We start from the raw sequence: 17,880 nt of genomic DNA, 5'->3' as shown, positions 1-17,880 counted from the left end.
AGACCTGTGCTGCTACAACCTTAGTCAGATTTGTTGACTGCAAGTGCGCAGAAATAGACATCAATTACTCTAAACTTACTGTTCCGAACGAGCGTATAATTCTACTAATATAAATAGTTATGGCTGCACAGTGTGGATATAGCTTAACCGTTGACTTCTTGGGAAATGCCAAGTTCCTTGCTTCTGTGCTGAGCTGCTTTGCTCAGAACACAGTGAGTCTTCATTTTATTTCTTGTAAACTTGTTTCTAATGGTGACATGCTGGGACTAACTTTAGCCTTTGTTTCCAGAATGATGAGACCTACAAGCTGACAGTACAAATCAGTGTCTTCTCAAACAGTGCTATGACTTCAGCTTCCTCCTATGTTCAGAGCATGACATGCCTCTATCCTCCATGGGCAGAGAGGGAGATTCTGTGTGAAAGAAACTACATGGAGGTAAGGGCTGTTGGGATGTGATAATGCTGTTCAGTATAACTTGTTGGGTTGTGTGGGTATTTAATTGTCACTGCAGAAGTGCTTCACTCATGACTAATCTCAATTTTCTTTAGGTTTCTGTGAGAAGAGGTGTACCACTTATTGAGCCAAACTTTGTTCAAGATGATCCTGATTGATCCCTTGTATACCCTGAGGTAGAATCATGTGACTTTGCATTTGCTTCATTCACGTCCCCTTGGTCTTGCCTATTGAGGTCTACTCTACTGTCTCATCTAGAGGAAGCAAAATCTAACAGCCCCCTTAACTTTAACCTGTCTCCCAAGAGGGTGACCATATTGGAATTGTGTGACATTTAAGGCATTGGCTTTGCATGCATGTATTCTGTGATTGCTTTGGTAAAATTTGATTGTGAAGAAGTTAACCCTTTCTTGTCGGTGTGTGTAAGCCTTGTATTTCAACCACTGAGGTAGTGGCTTCATATGTGCAGGGTTATAAACCCTTCATGCTAAATGTGTCCTGATTTACCTTTTTGAAGACTGCTGCATAGGTGCAATTTCAGGTATTGTCCTAAAGTTTGGTACACTTATGTATTAAGGTCCAGTACAAATGAATGGCTGTAAACTCTGCCTGTATCGGATCCAGACCACATGCTTTCACGTAGGCTCTTTTGTACGCAGTTGTATTTGAGTATTTACTCTGTTCCATTAGATGCCCGGTGAACATAGAACGGTTGAGTGATACATTGTTAAACTTTCACCTTTCAGTTTTGGTTCCTGTTTTATTAAACCTGACATCTGCTATGACAAATCCTTTAGACTGGGGATGCTTTGTGTTCAAACTCCCTATTCTAATGAGATTTTCTCTTTTGCTAGGCAACTGCTGCTGACAACAGCATCTGGAAAATTGTGTTCCATCTCCCAGCAAATAGAAAGACAACTATGACTGTTGCTCAGGCCATGACAAATGGCTATGGCATAAACACTACACCAACTCGAATTCTGGTTAGAGCTGCATACAACTCCACAGAAAGCCAGCCTCAGGTGGTAAGTAGTCTAGGCTTCATTGTTCTCTAGTACAGTATATCCAGACTATGAAGGTAGATTTAGTCTTGCTTTTGTTTTAGTAAAAGTCCCCCCCTCCCTCCTCTCCAACAGATCCAAACTGTACCAATGGCTGTGCTAAGATCAACCACCTTTTATAAGCAAAGATGGATGGTCATGATGGTGGACACTGCAGTTACATGTCCTACTGGTTAGTAAGCTTATGGAGGGCAACGGTGCTCAAGAACTGTTCTAGGTTAAGGTATGATTTCTTTACCAAGTCTATGGTGTTCCTTTCTGTCAGATGGAACAGCCTTCACAGAACAGATGATTACATGGAATGTTCCCCGTGTTCTACCTCCTCTTGTTCCGACACCACAAATTACTACCCTTGATGTTCAAATGGGAGTTGATGGCCGCAAGCTTGACCCTGCAACGATTCATAATAGAGATTATAAACTGGATGTCGGTCCCCAGCTAATCACTGTAAAAATTCCTGTGGGAGCTGATGGTGGATATTACAAGGTATGTAGAAGTTCAACATCTAAATCCTTCTCATTTTAAAGCTTTCCTCCTAAGATGCTTCTGTGCTTTCAGAGCCATGTATTGGACAACACCTATGTGATCTCTTACTCTATTGAACCAATGCTGGAGCATACCTGGCAAGATGGGCCTGAGAAGACCAAGTACACAGTACTTCATCCAATAACCACTCCTTTCATGCCTCGGCCACCAGTTGTCACAAACAGTATGTAGAACTTGTCCACATGCAGTAAATCAAAGGGATTTGTTGCAGTGCTCCACTTCATATCCATCATTTTAACTGCATGCTTTAATTTCAGACACTGTTCCTAAAGCCAGAGTGTTCAATGTGACCCTGGGGACATTCCTGCCTGATGTGGAGCTGGTCAAAATTATAGTTGGACCAGAGACGTTAACTGTGCCAGAAGCCAACCTAAAAGGTTATAATGTCCAGGAGCATGTCTTTCCCAATGGATCCAAGACCTACACCCTCCAGGTGCCATTTGAGGACCCCAATGTGAAGCAAAAGGTAACATCCCACCTGTTCAACCATCCTATTGCCCTTTTGAAAACACTTGCTTGCTGTCTGACTTTGGGTTTAATCCTACAAACCCTTGTTTCTTTCAGGTAACTCCTCCAGACACCAGAACCTACATTCTGCCCCTGACCTACTTGCTGAATATAGTGCCAGAGAATACACCCTTTACTCATCCTGCTGTAGTAGAAGCCATTCTCCAAGACATCAGTAAGTGCCTGACTATTTGTGGTCTACAACTAACCTTTTCTGACCAATCCAGTCCATTGCCCTGACGACTGCTCTTCCTCTTGCAGTTCCACCTACAGTAACTGGCTACTGTGACGGTGCTGCATTCTATACCATGGTAACATATGGCAACATGGGTCGCAACTGGATTCCTTTTGTGGGCTCAAGAGAACTTGGTGGGAGTCTGCTTGCCCTGTACAAGTATAATGCCAACGCTACCAATTTCTGGATGACTGTGCCATATAATTCAGCTGATGCCACATATGAAGTACGTGATGGAACTTTAAAATGTGTTTTAGCTGTTTTGGGTTCAACACATTACTGACCTGGTGTATTGTCTCCTGTAGGTGATCAGTTCTTCAGGCATCAGAAGCAGGCTTGACTTGACCTTGAAGGATATTGGGACCATGGTTGTGGTGGCTGACTTCTCTCTGTCCTGCAGTTTCCCTACAAAGATGATTGGTAACTCTCCTGCAGACTAAGCATTCTGTATAATAGCTGCATGAATTGGTATTGAAGCTATAATCTGTTTCCTTAACCTGGATTCAAATGCTGTGTTTCAGATTGCTTCACCAATGGAACTATGGCAGCTCTTGCTGTGAAAGTGGAATCTGTCCCCAGCTTGTCTCCAAGTCAACTAACTCTAAGGGATCCGAGTTGCCGGCCTCTTCAGTCTGATGCTATCAATGCGGTTTTCTACTTTAATGTCAACTCCTGTGGAACAACTAGAAGGGTTAGTATTGACCCATCAAATCCTATTTGAGGAAGTTCAACATGTTGATAAGGGGTGGCCAAAACACACCTGAATCAATCTGGGGACCCATGGTGACCTGTGTTTTTTGTATCTGCTGAATTGCTTGCATGAATCAGACACTTGTCATCTGAAGGATGCCACCATTGTATTGACCAAGGTGCTGTGACACAGGACATGACTCTTTGATATGGTATTGCATGTGCTGTCTCTAGACCTTTTGGGTCAGTTGCAATGAACTGAAAGGAGCATACAAACTGGGGATCATCCCGTGGTTAGGACAGAGGACGGGACTAAACTAGTACACGAGTTAATACCAATTGCAGCGCAAGAGTCACCAGCTGTGTATTCAAATGTGTATTTGCAACAAACCCAAAATAACTGCTGTTGCCCTCCTAGAGGTTACTGAAACAATATTTAGTCTATCAGTTTCTATAGACAGCCTTGTGGTATTCTAACATTGAACAAATATAAGTCTCAAATGTTCAATTATGAAACTGAACTATTTATAACCAAGCTTTTTTATTTTTAAAATTGTGAAATTGGTTAGTTAGTACACAGCTGGGGATGATCCCGAGTACCATATTAGCTAGTCTGCAACTTGGTATGCAGCTCCATACTAAAGTTCATTGCAACCTGAGCCTTTGTGATTTTCTCTTCCAGTTTGACAACAACCTCCTGACTTACGAGAATGAAGTGCTGTTCACGTCTTACCGGTAAGGATTGCAATCAAATTGCTTATCCTTGTGGTTGAGCCTGAAACTCTCCTAACCCCATCTCCTCTTTCCAGGTTGAGAGTTGCCTGTTACTATCTGGTCAATGACACCAAGGTAGTACAGTTTTTGTACCAGAATAATCCTGCACCTGTAGTCCAGCCTGGCTTGGGGGACCTTGCGGTCATCATGCGGCTTGCATTGGGTATGACTTGGAAATAGAAATATTATTTCTTATGATTTATTTCTTAGCAGATGCCCTTATCCAGGGTGACTTACAATTGTTACAAGATATCACATTATACATTATTTCACAATATACAGATATCACATTATTTTACATACAATTACCCATTTATACAGTTGGGTTTTTACTGGAGCAATCTAGGTAAAGTACCTTGCTCAAGGGTACAACAGCAGTGTCCACCACTGGGGATTGAACCCACAACCCTCTGGTCAAGAGTCCAGAGCCCTAACCACTACTCCACACTGCTGCATGTTCTGTCTATAAATTCTCCCTTTGTGTGTCTGCAGATTCAACCTACAATGACTTCTATGGAGCTCAGGATTACCCTGTTGTGAAGTACTTGCGAAGACCCTTGTATTTTGAGGTAGAACTCCTGTACAGCAGGGATCCACAGGCTGAATTGTTTTTGGAGAACTGCTGGGCAACCTATTCTGCTGACAGGAATAGCTCTCCAAAGTGGGATGTTGTGGACAGGTAAGATCCTGGAATATGATATTGCTGCTACAAAACCTATGAATTGGAGTTGTGGCTGATGTGCTCCTGACCTACTTTCTCTTTCTAGCTGTGAGAACTCTGCAGATGAGTACTTGACCATCTTTCACCCAGTCTCCAGCAATGCAAGAGTGCTGTTGCCTTCCCATCTGAAGAGGTTTGAAGTGAAAATGTTTTCCTTCACAAGCGGCCGGGATGCACTGAAAGGACAGGTAAAGTGGAGTGTTGGGATGGGGATCTTGTACCACAATGCATGGTTTGGATTGCTTTGCAAGCTGCAAGTAGTCGCTGTTCTCAAATCTTTGAGTTGGAATGAAAACATGTAACTGCACATTTGCAAGAAACACTTACTATGATGCAATATATTTGTTTTTCAATTCAGTAATCCTCATTGGATGATGGTACTGCCTGATCTATTGATGCTAGTTTTGCTTGACAAGGTGTGCTGTCTTTCAGATTTACTTCCACTGCAGTGTTGTGATATGCGATTCAAACCGGCCATCAGACAGCCTCTGTAGCAGACGGTGCATTCCAGGGAAACAGAGGCTTGGTAAGAGCTCTGTCTGTTGGGGGGAGGGGGGACATTTTGCATGCATTTTTGTCCAGTTTGTTTTGATGGACTCCTCCTAATTCCTCCTGTAGGTCGCAGTGCTGAAGGGATGGATGGTGGTGCAGTAAAGGCATTTGTGTCTTCTGGCCCAATTGAGCTGAAGAGAGATGGATCCCTTCACTTTATGCCTAGAAGCGGTAATATGCATGATGTGAACACAATTGCAGTTCAAGTAAAATATATAACTATCTCTTTATATTCCACTAACTATTTCTTTCTTCTCTTGCAGGCCAATTCAATGTGTGGTCCCTTCTGGGAGCTGCAATGGGTGTGTGTTCAGTGGTTGTCTTTGTAGCTGGAGTTGTATATTTTTGGAAAATGCCAAAAAGTGTGTATTGATAAATAAAAAAAATCTTGCTTGTAAAGGCTGTTTGGATTGTGTGGTGTGTTTTTTTTTTTCTTGGTGGGTGCTTGACTAATTCTACATAGATTATATATTGGTGTGTGTGTCAGAATGGCCATGTTAATGGGATTCTCTCCTCTTACTGCATTGAATGCTTTGCTTGTTTCCTGATCAGGCCATTCTCAATATGGTGTGTTATTCAAGGACCCTTCATTAATTCATTGTGAACGTGGGGGCAAAGACTTTCCTCCTCCATGGAGCTGTAACCCTCTTTTTATATTCCTTCTTGCTTTGACATGCTACTTTCAGTATGCAAAGTTTAGGGTGAAGTTATCAACATAAACTATATATAAAAAATGTATTATGTTCTAGCATCAAAGTGTGTAGACTTATATGGGTTGGTTTTTTTTTTTTTTTTTTTTGTTATGAATGCAAGTTTGTATTCATTTTGTTCACTGCGGTTTATACGTCTTTTACTGGAAGTGGTCCCTGCTGAGAGCTCCAAGTAAGGTATTAGTTTAGCTTTTCAGTTTAATACTGTGTGTACACATGAGTTATTTTACTGAGGAACTAGTTAAACAAACCACTACTTGGCAACATGTTCTCTTCATGTTTGTTTTCACTGTGGTTTATATAGTCTGTTACTGGATAAACTCCTTTCACGGAACATGTTCCGTAACAAACCGGTACACCTGATGCGGGGAATCTTTAGATCCGCGCACCAGTCCGAACCAGAAGTTCCATTCTTTGAGCTGTTTGGTAAAACAGGAGGATATATATGAGAAAGAGAGCGCTCGATTACTGGAACTGAATTCACTACACCCGCTGGCAACCCCTTGTGTAATGTGTTTATATTATATAGAGGACGCTGAGTTTGATGCAAGACTCGATCAGGCACATTCATATTAAATCTGCTATCAAACTCTCCGGCGCCGTCACTCTGAGTGATCTTTGCAACGGACTGAGTTCGTATTTATATTCATGTTGGGTTAATCAGAGATGACTATCGGCGGCCCGTCTGTAGTACTACCGGAGATTTTAATTGCACAGTTTGTACCGCTCTGTGCAGCGCCGTCCCGTTTGTAACAAAACATCACAACAGCAGCAGCAGCTCCATCTACTGGACAAAACCCAGACATACACGTTGAAACAATGATCCAGTTCAATATCTACAAAGCCTAAACAAGAAACTATTAGCGAAGCCCCGAAAAAGAAAATATTATACAAAACGGTTTAAAATCAAATGTTTAATTGTTAATCTAACCATTTTTAGTTACTGTGGAACTACTTCTCTCAGTGGAAGGTGACACAAATAAAAATTATTAAAATAAGGTTTAAAGTCTTCTTTATTTACCAACAACACCACACTCCTAGACCCATTTAATAATAGCAATAATACACTCCAGGGTCTGTGTGTTATCATGAGATATATCACCACTTCCTGGGCGGTTGAAGAACTCGACTTCGTCTAGTGCCTCCCAACGCACCCAAGGCGTGGTGATATTACCTCATGATAACACACACACCCTGTCGTGTATTACTGCTTCATTAATGTAGTCATTAGGTTTATATGTCACATTCCTTTGTTGTCACTGTATTGATTTAGATATTCGGATTGGATACCTCGGAAGCCAGCGGAACTCCAGCGTTTCTCCGACAACCACTGATAACCACTCCCGTGATGATCGGCGCTGCCATGACAACCCATGACATCACCCGCACAAGTTACAACACGGCGAGTCATTTTTTGTAGCACAGTATTAACGTGTTATTGTTTTCACAAAATAACATCAGTAAGATTATCAGATCACCTGCTAGTGTGTACTAAACGAAACCTCAAATATCAGTGAATTGATACACAGACAAGCCGTGGCACCAGCAAGGGGTTAAAATGAAATTAATAAATAAATTACGACATGAAACAAAAACACATGTGGGTATATTTTAATCAAAAATCCATGCATCCATAATTCTGATTATAATCTCACAGCTAATTCTTTACAAATGATCAATTTCTATATTTCTCGGAGTGCTAATGTGGTGTTACCATTTAACACATTAATGGATTTTAGAAATCATCTATGCTAGTCTGCCCCTCAAACATTTTTAAATATAATTTAGATTTAAATAGCAGTTCCATTTTGTAATTTAAATACATATGAGCTACCAAAACATATTTTTGTTTCATGTCGTTATTAATGTATTTATTTATTTCTTTGGTTAAACTTTAATCCAGCCTTACATTTTAACTTCTTGAAGTTACCACAGCGTGTCTATGTATGAATTACTGACGAGTAATATTTGTGATTTGATTACTCTAGCAGATGAACTGATAATGTATGGATGTTATTTTGTGAAAACAATACAATATTAAAAAAATAAATACTACAACATTTAATAAATAAATAAATGATACACTAAACTGTAGCACATTTGTTTAGTCTTAATATCATAACAAATATACTTATTATAAATACGCACTTCCTTTTATTTGTTGGAAAACGGTCTGGAACTGAAGTAAAGTATTTTTTTAATACAGTGCTATTTGAGTATTTAAAATATGGTTTTCTTCAAAATTAAAATGCCAGCAACGGTGTGTTAATTTAACGAAGCGCCTAACGCCGCTCGGAACGTTCGCATTTTTAAATCCTAACGGTCTCTGCTCAGCTGAGTGGAATGTTCACGAGCCGGTTGCCTAGCAGCGTCTCCCCCTCCTTCTCTGCCCCGCCCTCTCGCCCTCTCTCGTTGCTCCAGCTAGGAGTTCAAATTTAGCTTCGTTATATTAGCGCAATTCTTTACTAACTTTTACAAATTAGCTTATTAGGGGCTTCGTGTTTTTAAGATGGTTCAGGTGCAGTCCGGACAGACTGACTGGAGCATCATTACAGTATACCGCACTGCACTCAGCTTTGTGTGGCGGCTGATACACAAAATAATGAACGACTGTTAAATAAATCACATCTATTGCTTTTTAATGCTAAATATGTACCTGGTATTCTAAGTATTATCTACAATTAATAATTCAGCTATATTCATATTCAGAATGTAATACAGTATTAAGACAGGGTCCAGTATTAGAAATAAACACGCTTTAAGAGAAACAGCAGTGATGTTTATTGACCATTCACATACATTCTCTATATGTTTCTACATTGTGGTTGCACAGGGACAAGGGACTCAGTGATGTTAAAAAAAAAATACTAGAGCCTACAATTAACCAATATAGAAAGGAAGGGGGGAGAAATGTATTGCCTGTGTGCAGAACCTTACTCTTTTCTCTATTAAATGTTAGCCTTTAGGCATAATTCGGGGGGTGACGTAGAGGGCTCTCTCCCGCTTTGCGCTGCTTTTTTCTTATCCTTTATCCTTTTCTTTAGCCTGTCTTTCCTTCCCTCCGTGGCGTCCTGCCCGGTAGCATCCGCGATCTCTTCCGGGTGGAAGCTGATCCCAGTTCAGCCTCCTTTAGTATTTCCAGCCAATCACACAATGCAGCGCTCATTAGGGCAGGGCCAGCGCCGCTCCACGTATGTTATTGGCTGCCCCTCCTGTCTATCTCTCTCTCTTTTTCTACTTTAACCCAGCACTATTTCCGCTTCCTTGTCTGTGTTTGTTTTTTGTTCGTTTCTTTCACTGCAGGCCATTTCTCTGCTCAGCGCTCTCAAGATAGTATCTGCTATTTTCCTACCTGCTCAGTCTGCGCCGTTCAAAGCGCAGCGTCATTCTCAGCTTGCTCTGCGTTTTCATCAGAAAGACTGTTCCGACGTCACCGCTGCACTGCAACTCTTTCACACCGGCGCCTCACAGACCATGGTTACCACGGCAACGCCTCATCGAGTGACTCCTGGGAGTGGTAAGTTGCCATGGCGACCAGGCAGCTTTAACAGGCAATGCGAGCCTGTGCCTCACGACTGCAATCTTCTGGCTCCTGCTGCTGCGCTTTTGCAACATGAGAGCTTCAACTCGCCGAATTGTGACATCGAAATTATTATTTTATTATTATTTATTTCTTAGCAGACGCCCTTATCCAGGGCGACTTACAATCGCAAGCAAATACAAATACATTCAAGTGTTACAATATAAGTCATACAATAAGAACAAGAAATACAATAATTCTCAAGTGTGACAAACCACAATTCAATAATACAGCAGATAATAGTGAAAGTTACATCAGGATATGATTAAGTAGTGATAGTTACATCAGGATATGATTAAGTACAAAATACTACAGATTAAACACTTGGGAGATTACAATATTCTGAGGTACAGGATTAAATGCAGTAAAATAGGGGGCAGATAAGAGCAAAATAAAGCATATTTAAATAATTTAAATAAATAATTTAATTAAATAAATATTTAAATAAATACTGCAGGCTCCTCTTCTAGACCTACGTTAACTTACTTATATCATCACGAACTGTTCTAAAGCAAATGTTTTACACATAGACAAGGATTTTAATCGCAATAACCAAATATATGCTACCCTGCTTCACTGAAGCCAATAGTTTCAATTCCAATCGCAACCTCTAGATGGCAGCATAACACCACAAACTACATAATTTAAGCTGATTTTCTATCGCTGCGAATCTCGCACACTCTAAACTTTCTATCAATTCCTGCAGTTCATTGTCATTCCGAGGGATTCTCAGTACCCTCCTGCCTCAACCTCTTTTGCTACATTATATTAAATTGAATTTTTCAAATCCAAACCCCTCCCTTCGAGGATCTGGTCAAGAAGCCATACTTATCAGCTTTCTGAGATGTTAAGAATCCACCGTCACATTATTTTCCAGCTTCCCTGCATCAGGTCATTCCTGCAACCTTCTTGTTCCCGGATTTGCACTTCCTCATTTGCCCCCAACTTCATCAAGGCACTTAATACAACTTTCAAAGTCCATTTCATTCTATTTGAGCTTCCAGGCACATACGGAAACTATGTCCTACGATTATCAACATTTCAGTCAAGCGTCCTCCAACACCACAATAGACAATACACTCTTAGACTGCTCCTGATCAAATCAATGGGTTTTGCAGCAGCTTCTGAGCAACGCATTCCGTCGTTCAGTATTTTCTCAAATAAGACGACAAATTAATAGCTCAGTTGGTTAGAGTGAAAGAAACCTCCCCCAGTCAGCCCGGCTAACTCAGTCGGTAGAGCATGAGACTCTTAATCTCAGGGTTGTGGGTTCGAGCCCACGTTGGACGTCCTTTTTAAATACAAATTTTAGCTGTTTCTTTGAGGCAACGGATCAATGTCTGATTATGTTCACATTGTATACAGTATTGCAACAAAATTACTTATTGGTCATTGTCAAATAGCAATTGCTATTGTAAAATGCATGCATCGTTTATAGCTATAACGATATTGAAATAAATAATCTTACTTTTTTGGGTTGGCTTCAATCCGTTTCTTTTTTTTACACTTGTCTTAACATCATTCATGGAGCAACAGTTGGTATGTGCGTAATAAACCCAATCGGGCCTTGATACGAGAACTCTAGACTGTTCTGAAATAAATAATGCGGTTTTCTACAATAACAAACACAGCTTGTCAGGATGGCCGAGTGGTCTAAAGCGCCAGACTCAAAGCGTCTGACTTTCCAAAAAATTGTGTGTTCTCATCTCCGAATGGAGGCTTGGGTTCAAATCCCACTTCTGACAGTTCAATTTGACTTATTTTTATCGGACTAAAATAGCGTTCCTAGCTCAGATTGCATTTTTGTTGTGAACAGACTAGTTGTTAAAGTCACTGAAATATTTTGTGTCCAAACATGTTATTTAACTTCATTGTTTTAATATTCCAAATAACATATTAGTTTGAAAAACATCTCCGTCGGCCACTGGATCGTGGTCTCAGGCTGGGATGCGGACCATTGAGAACAGTATTAACGATCTATTACTAGACGCAGCTTACAGGAGAAATGCCCTCGTTTAACATGCTAGGATGATCGACTTCGGCATTCTCCAACTGCTGTTTACATTTTCTAACACGTTATGAGGAAGAACAATATTTTGGTGTCCAAACGTGTTATTTAATTTGATTATTTTAATATTCCACATAACATATTACTTTGAAAAACATAATATATATTTTTTAATACAGTCCTATTTGAGTATTTAAAATATGGTTAAATTCAAATGCCAGCAATGGTGTGTTAATTTAACGAAGCGCCTAACGCCGCTCGGAACGTTCGCATTTTTAAATCCTAACGGTCTCTGCTGAGCTGAGTGGAATGTTCACGAGCCGGTTGCCTAGCAGCGTCTCCCCCTCCTTCTCTGCCCCGCCCTCTCGCCCTCTCTCGTTGCTCCAGCTAGGAGTTCAAATTTAGCTTTGTTATATCAGCGCAATTCTTTACTAACTTTTACAAATTAGCTTATTAGTGGCTTCGTGTTTTTAAGATGGTTCAGGTGCAGTCCGGGCAGACTGATTGGAGCATCATTACAGTATACCGCACTGCGCTCAGCTTTGTGTGGCGGCTGATACACAAAATAATGAACGACTGTTTAAATAAATCACATGTATTTCTTTTTAATGCTAAATTTGTATCTGGTATTCTAAGTATTATCAACAATTAATAATTCAGCTGTATTCATATTCAGAATGTAATACAGTATTAACTCTATCAAACTGACTGGAAACATGGAACACATTAATTGCGATTGATTCGATACCAATAGGATTACATAAGAGCTGTTGTGTATAGACAATGTCATAAACGCCGAAATGAACACGGACGGTCTTTATTAAGGGCTGACTCGTTTAGATGTTCGAGAGATCTAGGTGTACTGGACACGTAGATCTTCTAGATTTTCAGATCTTAAATTCTGTGGCATCCAAACATTTTCAGGATCGCAGTGGTGGTAATGTCACGGGTGACGAATGTGTTGATTATTATTTTATTCAGTATTATCACTTATGAATTTTGATTTTTAATTGGATTGGTTTTCCTTTTTTTGCACAGTTTGTTTATTTGAATTATTGTTTTATTTTTGAGCATTAGATGCATTTTAATGTGTATTTGTTCACTTAACCATACGTCATCCACTCTCTGGTCCAGACCTCCTCTTAGGGCTCCTGTCCAGACGCCTGTTTGGGCAGCCCTCTCCATAGGGTGCTGCGCTTCAGCTGAAGGCCTCAGGAGAGATCCTGATATCCTGACATAAACCACGAACGCAAAGGTTCTTGTCAGTACCTCTTTTCAAATGTCTTCAATCACCAAGTTCCGCAGTCCTCCCAGAGTGAGTCCACAAAAAAAATAACAAAACGAAACTGACACTGTCCGTGCACAAAAAAAACCCCCAACCACTCACTGTCTAATCTCGTCCTCTTTATTTTCGTTTACTTCCCTCGGCTTCTCCCTCTTTCCTATTCCGGTATCTCCTAGTTCCATGCTCCCAGTCTCTTAGTTCCTCACTCTTTTTATACCTCAAAGCCCACCGTGGGTGTCTTCAAAGTGTGGGATCGGCAGCCTAAACAAAAAAAAAAATGGTCAGCGGAACATCCTTCAAAGAAGTTCTTGAAAAAGGTGAGTAGATAAAATGTTACTGATATAACTTTCTATAATTCCAAATAATCTTTTATAATCTTTCTGTATGGTTGCAATGGGTGGACGGGTGGTGTAATTAACTACATTCCACTTATATTTTACAGTCTGTTATAGAAATTTTAAGGCAGTGTTGGGATGATTCATTATTCTGTAGTTGAATTGTCTGGTGGCACAAAATGGAGCACGGATCTAACAACAGCTGAAAAGATTCAAAATAGAATGAAAAAGTCAAATAGGTTGAATGGCTGTCTGTTGTTCTTGCCATTTCTTATTTTGTTATGTATAAATCTAAATGATCAATTATTGATAACCTTTTCAGGTTCACAAAAACTTGGCCTTCCAAAAAAGGGGCATATACTGGTCCTGGAAACTGACGGAACTGAGATTGAGGATGACGAAATCTTATTGGAGATGCAATCAGAAACTTTAATAATACTGATGGAAGGAGAGAGCTGGATCCCACAGATACCCACAGAAGAACAAGTGAACATAACATCAATTGAGCAGAAGTCTGATTTCGAAAAAATAAATGAAATCCTATCCCTTGACTCCGCAGCGTACATGGAATCTTTTGCAAATCGGAGTCAGTACCTGTTTATGTTTATTTTTTTCTTGTTGCTCATCAGTTTAATTTTGTTGCACATTATTAAGATTGCGCTCTTTATCAATCAATGTCAGCCTCAGACTTATTTTTGTTTTGTATTTTTATTTGTTATTATACTCTACAGGATGTTCAACAGTGGATGATAGAACCCCTCTGCCTCCATTTTCTGACCTGGTGCATAAAAGTCTTCAGGCTGGCAATTCAAGAGGGATATGGCATGAAATGGTTGATGAAGTATCTAATTATTACCTGGCTAATTATCCCAGCCTAAGTGACAGTTCTGAATACAAGGCCATTTGAAAAAAGCTGTACAGCAAATACCCATGCATTAAGCATGAAGGGAATGAACCGTGGGTAAGATGGAATTCAAGTATGCAAAACAATACATTGGGAATTGAAGCTTGCCATTTCTTTCTGAAACTTGATGTATTTATTCACAATTATTGTTTTCACCTCTTGTTGTTTTGTAGTCCTTATTTTCTAAGTGCCTCAGTCAGAAGATGAGGCACATGAGGTGGTCTTTAAAAAGGAAAAGCCTGCCCATTGACTCCAATTCAGCACCAATTATGGCAAAGAAAGCCCAGGTACCTACCATACAGAGGCCTGAAGAACGGCCCGATGAAGAATACAACCGCCATGTCGAAGAATTAAGAAAAGAATTTGACAAAAATAAGCCTGATGACAATCACATAGACATTCTTCTTAAAGAAACCTTTGGCAATCGTCGATTGTGGCTGACCACTCTTCCAGCTGGAAGAATTAAACCAATTGTTGAAGTTTACCCTTGTTTTGAATGGGGAAAATTTGTAAGTATTTGTTTATTTACTCATGTTATTGTAAAGTTATAGAGGGCATACTACAATTCACCTGCATACAGTTAACTGCATTATTATTTTCCTTCTACAGTTTCATCAAACAGTCAATATTACTGACCAGTAAAATAAAATTCAAATTGTGGTTGTGAATGATGGTTTAAAGGTTGCGATTTGCTTTAATCCAATTCAAGTACAGTTATTATGATGATGATATACAGAAACTCATTTTGTGACATTTATTTTACTTTATTTTTTATTCATTTGTATTTTTATTTATTTTTAATGTAATGTCAACCGTTTTCTAAAACTGTTATCTGACAGCATAGGTCCTGGGTTTATAAATTCTAGTTCAACATTCCTGCTTTGGAGGTTTTTTTTTTTTTTTTTTCAACTTCATACTTGTGCATGTGTTTTTCTATTAGGTAATGGGTGAATTTGCAATGGTCCTTGGAAGTACATGATTTGAAACATTGTGCAAAAGGGCTGAACAGGTTAGGACGGTCTCTGAGTTACTGATTGGATCCAAGAAAGAGGTGAGGAAATAAACGATCACAAAACACATTGTATTCTTGTGAATGACTTGTGGCTTTGCCAGCTGGAAACGCACGAAGGTAACAAACAAAAAGAACAACAAACCTCCTCCCTCTCCCCCTTCACACCCCGCCACTGTACAAAGCAATTACTTATACAAAGGTCATTACCCCCACCCCATTTTTCTTTTCAGGGAGATCTCAGAATGATACCTGTAATTCAGCTCACTGAAGAAAAAACTAAATTTGATAAAGGAAAGAGGAAAAAGTCAGTTTCGGTCATCACTGTATATGAGGTAATTATACTAAATAACATTAATCAAAATGTTTGGGAGTGGGGGGGCACCCATTGACTCGGCTTCAAACAAGATGTCCTCTTATTGTCATTCAAGCATAATTATATTGACTTATATAATGCTAACTATTGACACAGTAAATTTAAAATTAAATTAAATGTATCTAACAAAGTACAATAAAAATGTTATATTTTATATATTTATATTATTTTGTCATCATTTCATTATGTTATATTTTTCAGGATATATCTACAAGTGAACTTGACAAGTACCTGAAAACCACACAAGAAGAACCACCGCATCTTGTTCTTTGTGTTGCAAAGAACACCCTCCAGGAAGCTGTAATAGTAGGGATACTGTTGCGATATTTTGCCAAGCAAAAACTGTATTAGATGCTGTGCTTGTTCTCCTGGGAATGTACTATGCCTTCCACCTGCAGTACCCCAAAGTTTATTCGCAGGTGCTTGGATTCCTGCAGCAATATATATTGGGAGACCCATTTACTGGATGCAAATCCCATGAATACAGATTTTTTGCAAAAGGGTTCAACGATTAAATTAGTGAATTACAACAATAACATTCTTACATAATTGTAAATATCTGTAAACAAATTAAATAATTATTTGTTAAAACTGAATTTCATGATAAGGTAGTATGTTTTTATTGTCTATTTAAATAATTTATTTGAGGGAGTGGACATATACAGTATTCTATTTGATGTTTTAAATACAATCATATATATTGTAGCGATCTCGGTTCCCGCAGGCAGGCGCATCACACAGGGCGAGGCAATCCACACACACAGCCAGAGGGTAGGCGCGAACCCGGGACCTCTTGCACTAAAGCATAGCGCCGATACCGCTGTACAAAAGAGCCGGCTCCTTTGCAAGGAGCGTATATCGGGCTCATGTCTCTGTGTGTGATTACGTCACCTACCAGCCCTATTGCTGCCTTCCACCATGCACGCTACAATATGTATATAGGTGTAACAGATTTTATTCTTCAAATTGTAAATATTTATTACAATTCAAATACTTGTTACTATTGCAATAGATTTTTTGTTTAAAAAAGTTTTTGGCTTAACTTTGAAATATGCAATAAATAAAAGTAAGTTGTTTAATTTGTGTCTTTATGTATTGTAAAAATAAGAAAGCATTTATGTGTTTAGATCTTAAACACCTGTAGATTTGTAAACGTGTTCAGGTGTTTAAAAAGTGTTAGAGCGAATAAACATGTTCACGTGTTTATTACTTAAACACCTTAACGCGTTTATATTCTAAACATGTTTATAAAGTAAACGCCTTGACGCGTTTAAAAAGTGTTACAGATAAGTGTTTATGAATGTTCCAAACTTACACATGGTTTCAGAGTGTAGCTACTGTTGCATGTAAATGAGTTTGATAATCACCTTCCCATATGGTCTAGCGGTTAGGATTCCTGGTTTTCACCCAGGCGGCCCGGGTTCGACTCCCGGTATGGGAACGTCTTTGTTATTGTCATTTTGTTACAGAACTGTGGTCATTTGTAATGTGTTTTCATTATGATAATAAAGCTACAGTTATAAAAAAGTATTTAAAAAAACCTACAGTTACTTGAGATATACAGTACTGTGCAAAAGTTTTAGGCAGGTGTGAAAAAATGCTGTAAAGTAAGAATGCTTTCAAAAATAGACTTGTTAATAGATTATATTTATCAATTAACTAAATGCAAAGTAAGTGAACAGAAGAAAAATCTACATCAAATCAATATTTGGTGTGACCACCCTTTGCCTTCAAAACAGCACCAATTCTTCTAGGTACACTTGCACAAAGTCAGGGATTTTGTAGGCATATAGTCAGGTGTATGATTAAACAATTATACCAAACAGGTGCTAATGATCATCAATTCAATATGTAGGTTGAAACACAATCATTAACTGAAACAGAAACAGCTGTGTAGGAGGAATAAAACTGGGTGAGGAACAGCCAAACTCAGCTAACAAGGTGAGGTTGCTGAAGACAGTTTACTGTCAAAAGTCATACACCATGGCAAGACTGAGCACAGAAACAAGACACAAGGTATTTATACTGCATCAGCAAGGTCTCTCCCAGGCAGAAATTTCAAGGCTGACAGGGGTTTCCAGATGTGCTGTCCAAGCTCTTTTGAAGAAGCACAAAGAAACAGGCAACGTTGAG

General features: G+C 39.3%; 1 protein-coding gene and 1 non-coding gene across 2 annotated transcripts; both read left to right on the top strand.

The window, feature by feature from the left end:
• The first annotated feature begins 136 nt into the window (after window positions 1-136).
• On the top strand, window positions 137-5,919 carry LOC117970900 (uncharacterized). Its single transcript, XM_059007433.1, has 19 exons — window positions 137-212; window positions 290-436; window positions 550-630; window positions 1,309-1,479; window positions 1,591-1,687; window positions 1,781-2,001; window positions 2,074-2,224; window positions 2,319-2,527; window positions 2,626-2,743; window positions 2,830-3,029; window positions 3,109-3,223; window positions 3,325-3,494; window positions 4,176-4,228; window positions 4,303-4,430; window positions 4,760-4,946; window positions 5,035-5,176; window positions 5,421-5,514; window positions 5,607-5,711; window positions 5,804-5,919. The coding sequence occupies exons 4-19, from the start codon at window positions 1,375-1,377 to the stop codon at window positions 5,911-5,913; spliced, it is 2,205 nt and encodes a 734-aa protein (XP_058863416.1). The 5' UTR covers window positions 137-212; window positions 290-436; window positions 550-630; window positions 1,309-1,374; the 3' UTR covers window positions 5,914-5,919.
• An 11,197-nt stretch (window positions 5,920-17,116) lies between these two features.
• trnae-uuc (transfer RNA glutamic acid (anticodon UUC)) lies at window positions 17,117-17,188 on the top strand. Its single transcript has one exon. It is a non-coding gene; the product is annotated as a tRNA-Glu (tRNA).
• The last annotated feature ends 692 nt before the right edge of the window (window positions 17,189-17,880 follow it).

The sequence above is a fragment of the Acipenser ruthenus genome, chromosome 35 (assembly GCF_902713425.1).
Source record: "Acipenser ruthenus chromosome 35, fAciRut3.2 maternal haplotype, whole genome shotgun sequence".
Classification (NCBI taxonomy): Eukaryota; Metazoa; Chordata; class Actinopteri; order Acipenseriformes; family Acipenseridae; genus Acipenser; species Acipenser ruthenus.
Note: the sequence above shows the minus strand (reverse complement) of the source record. Positions and strands in the feature narration are given on the sequence as shown.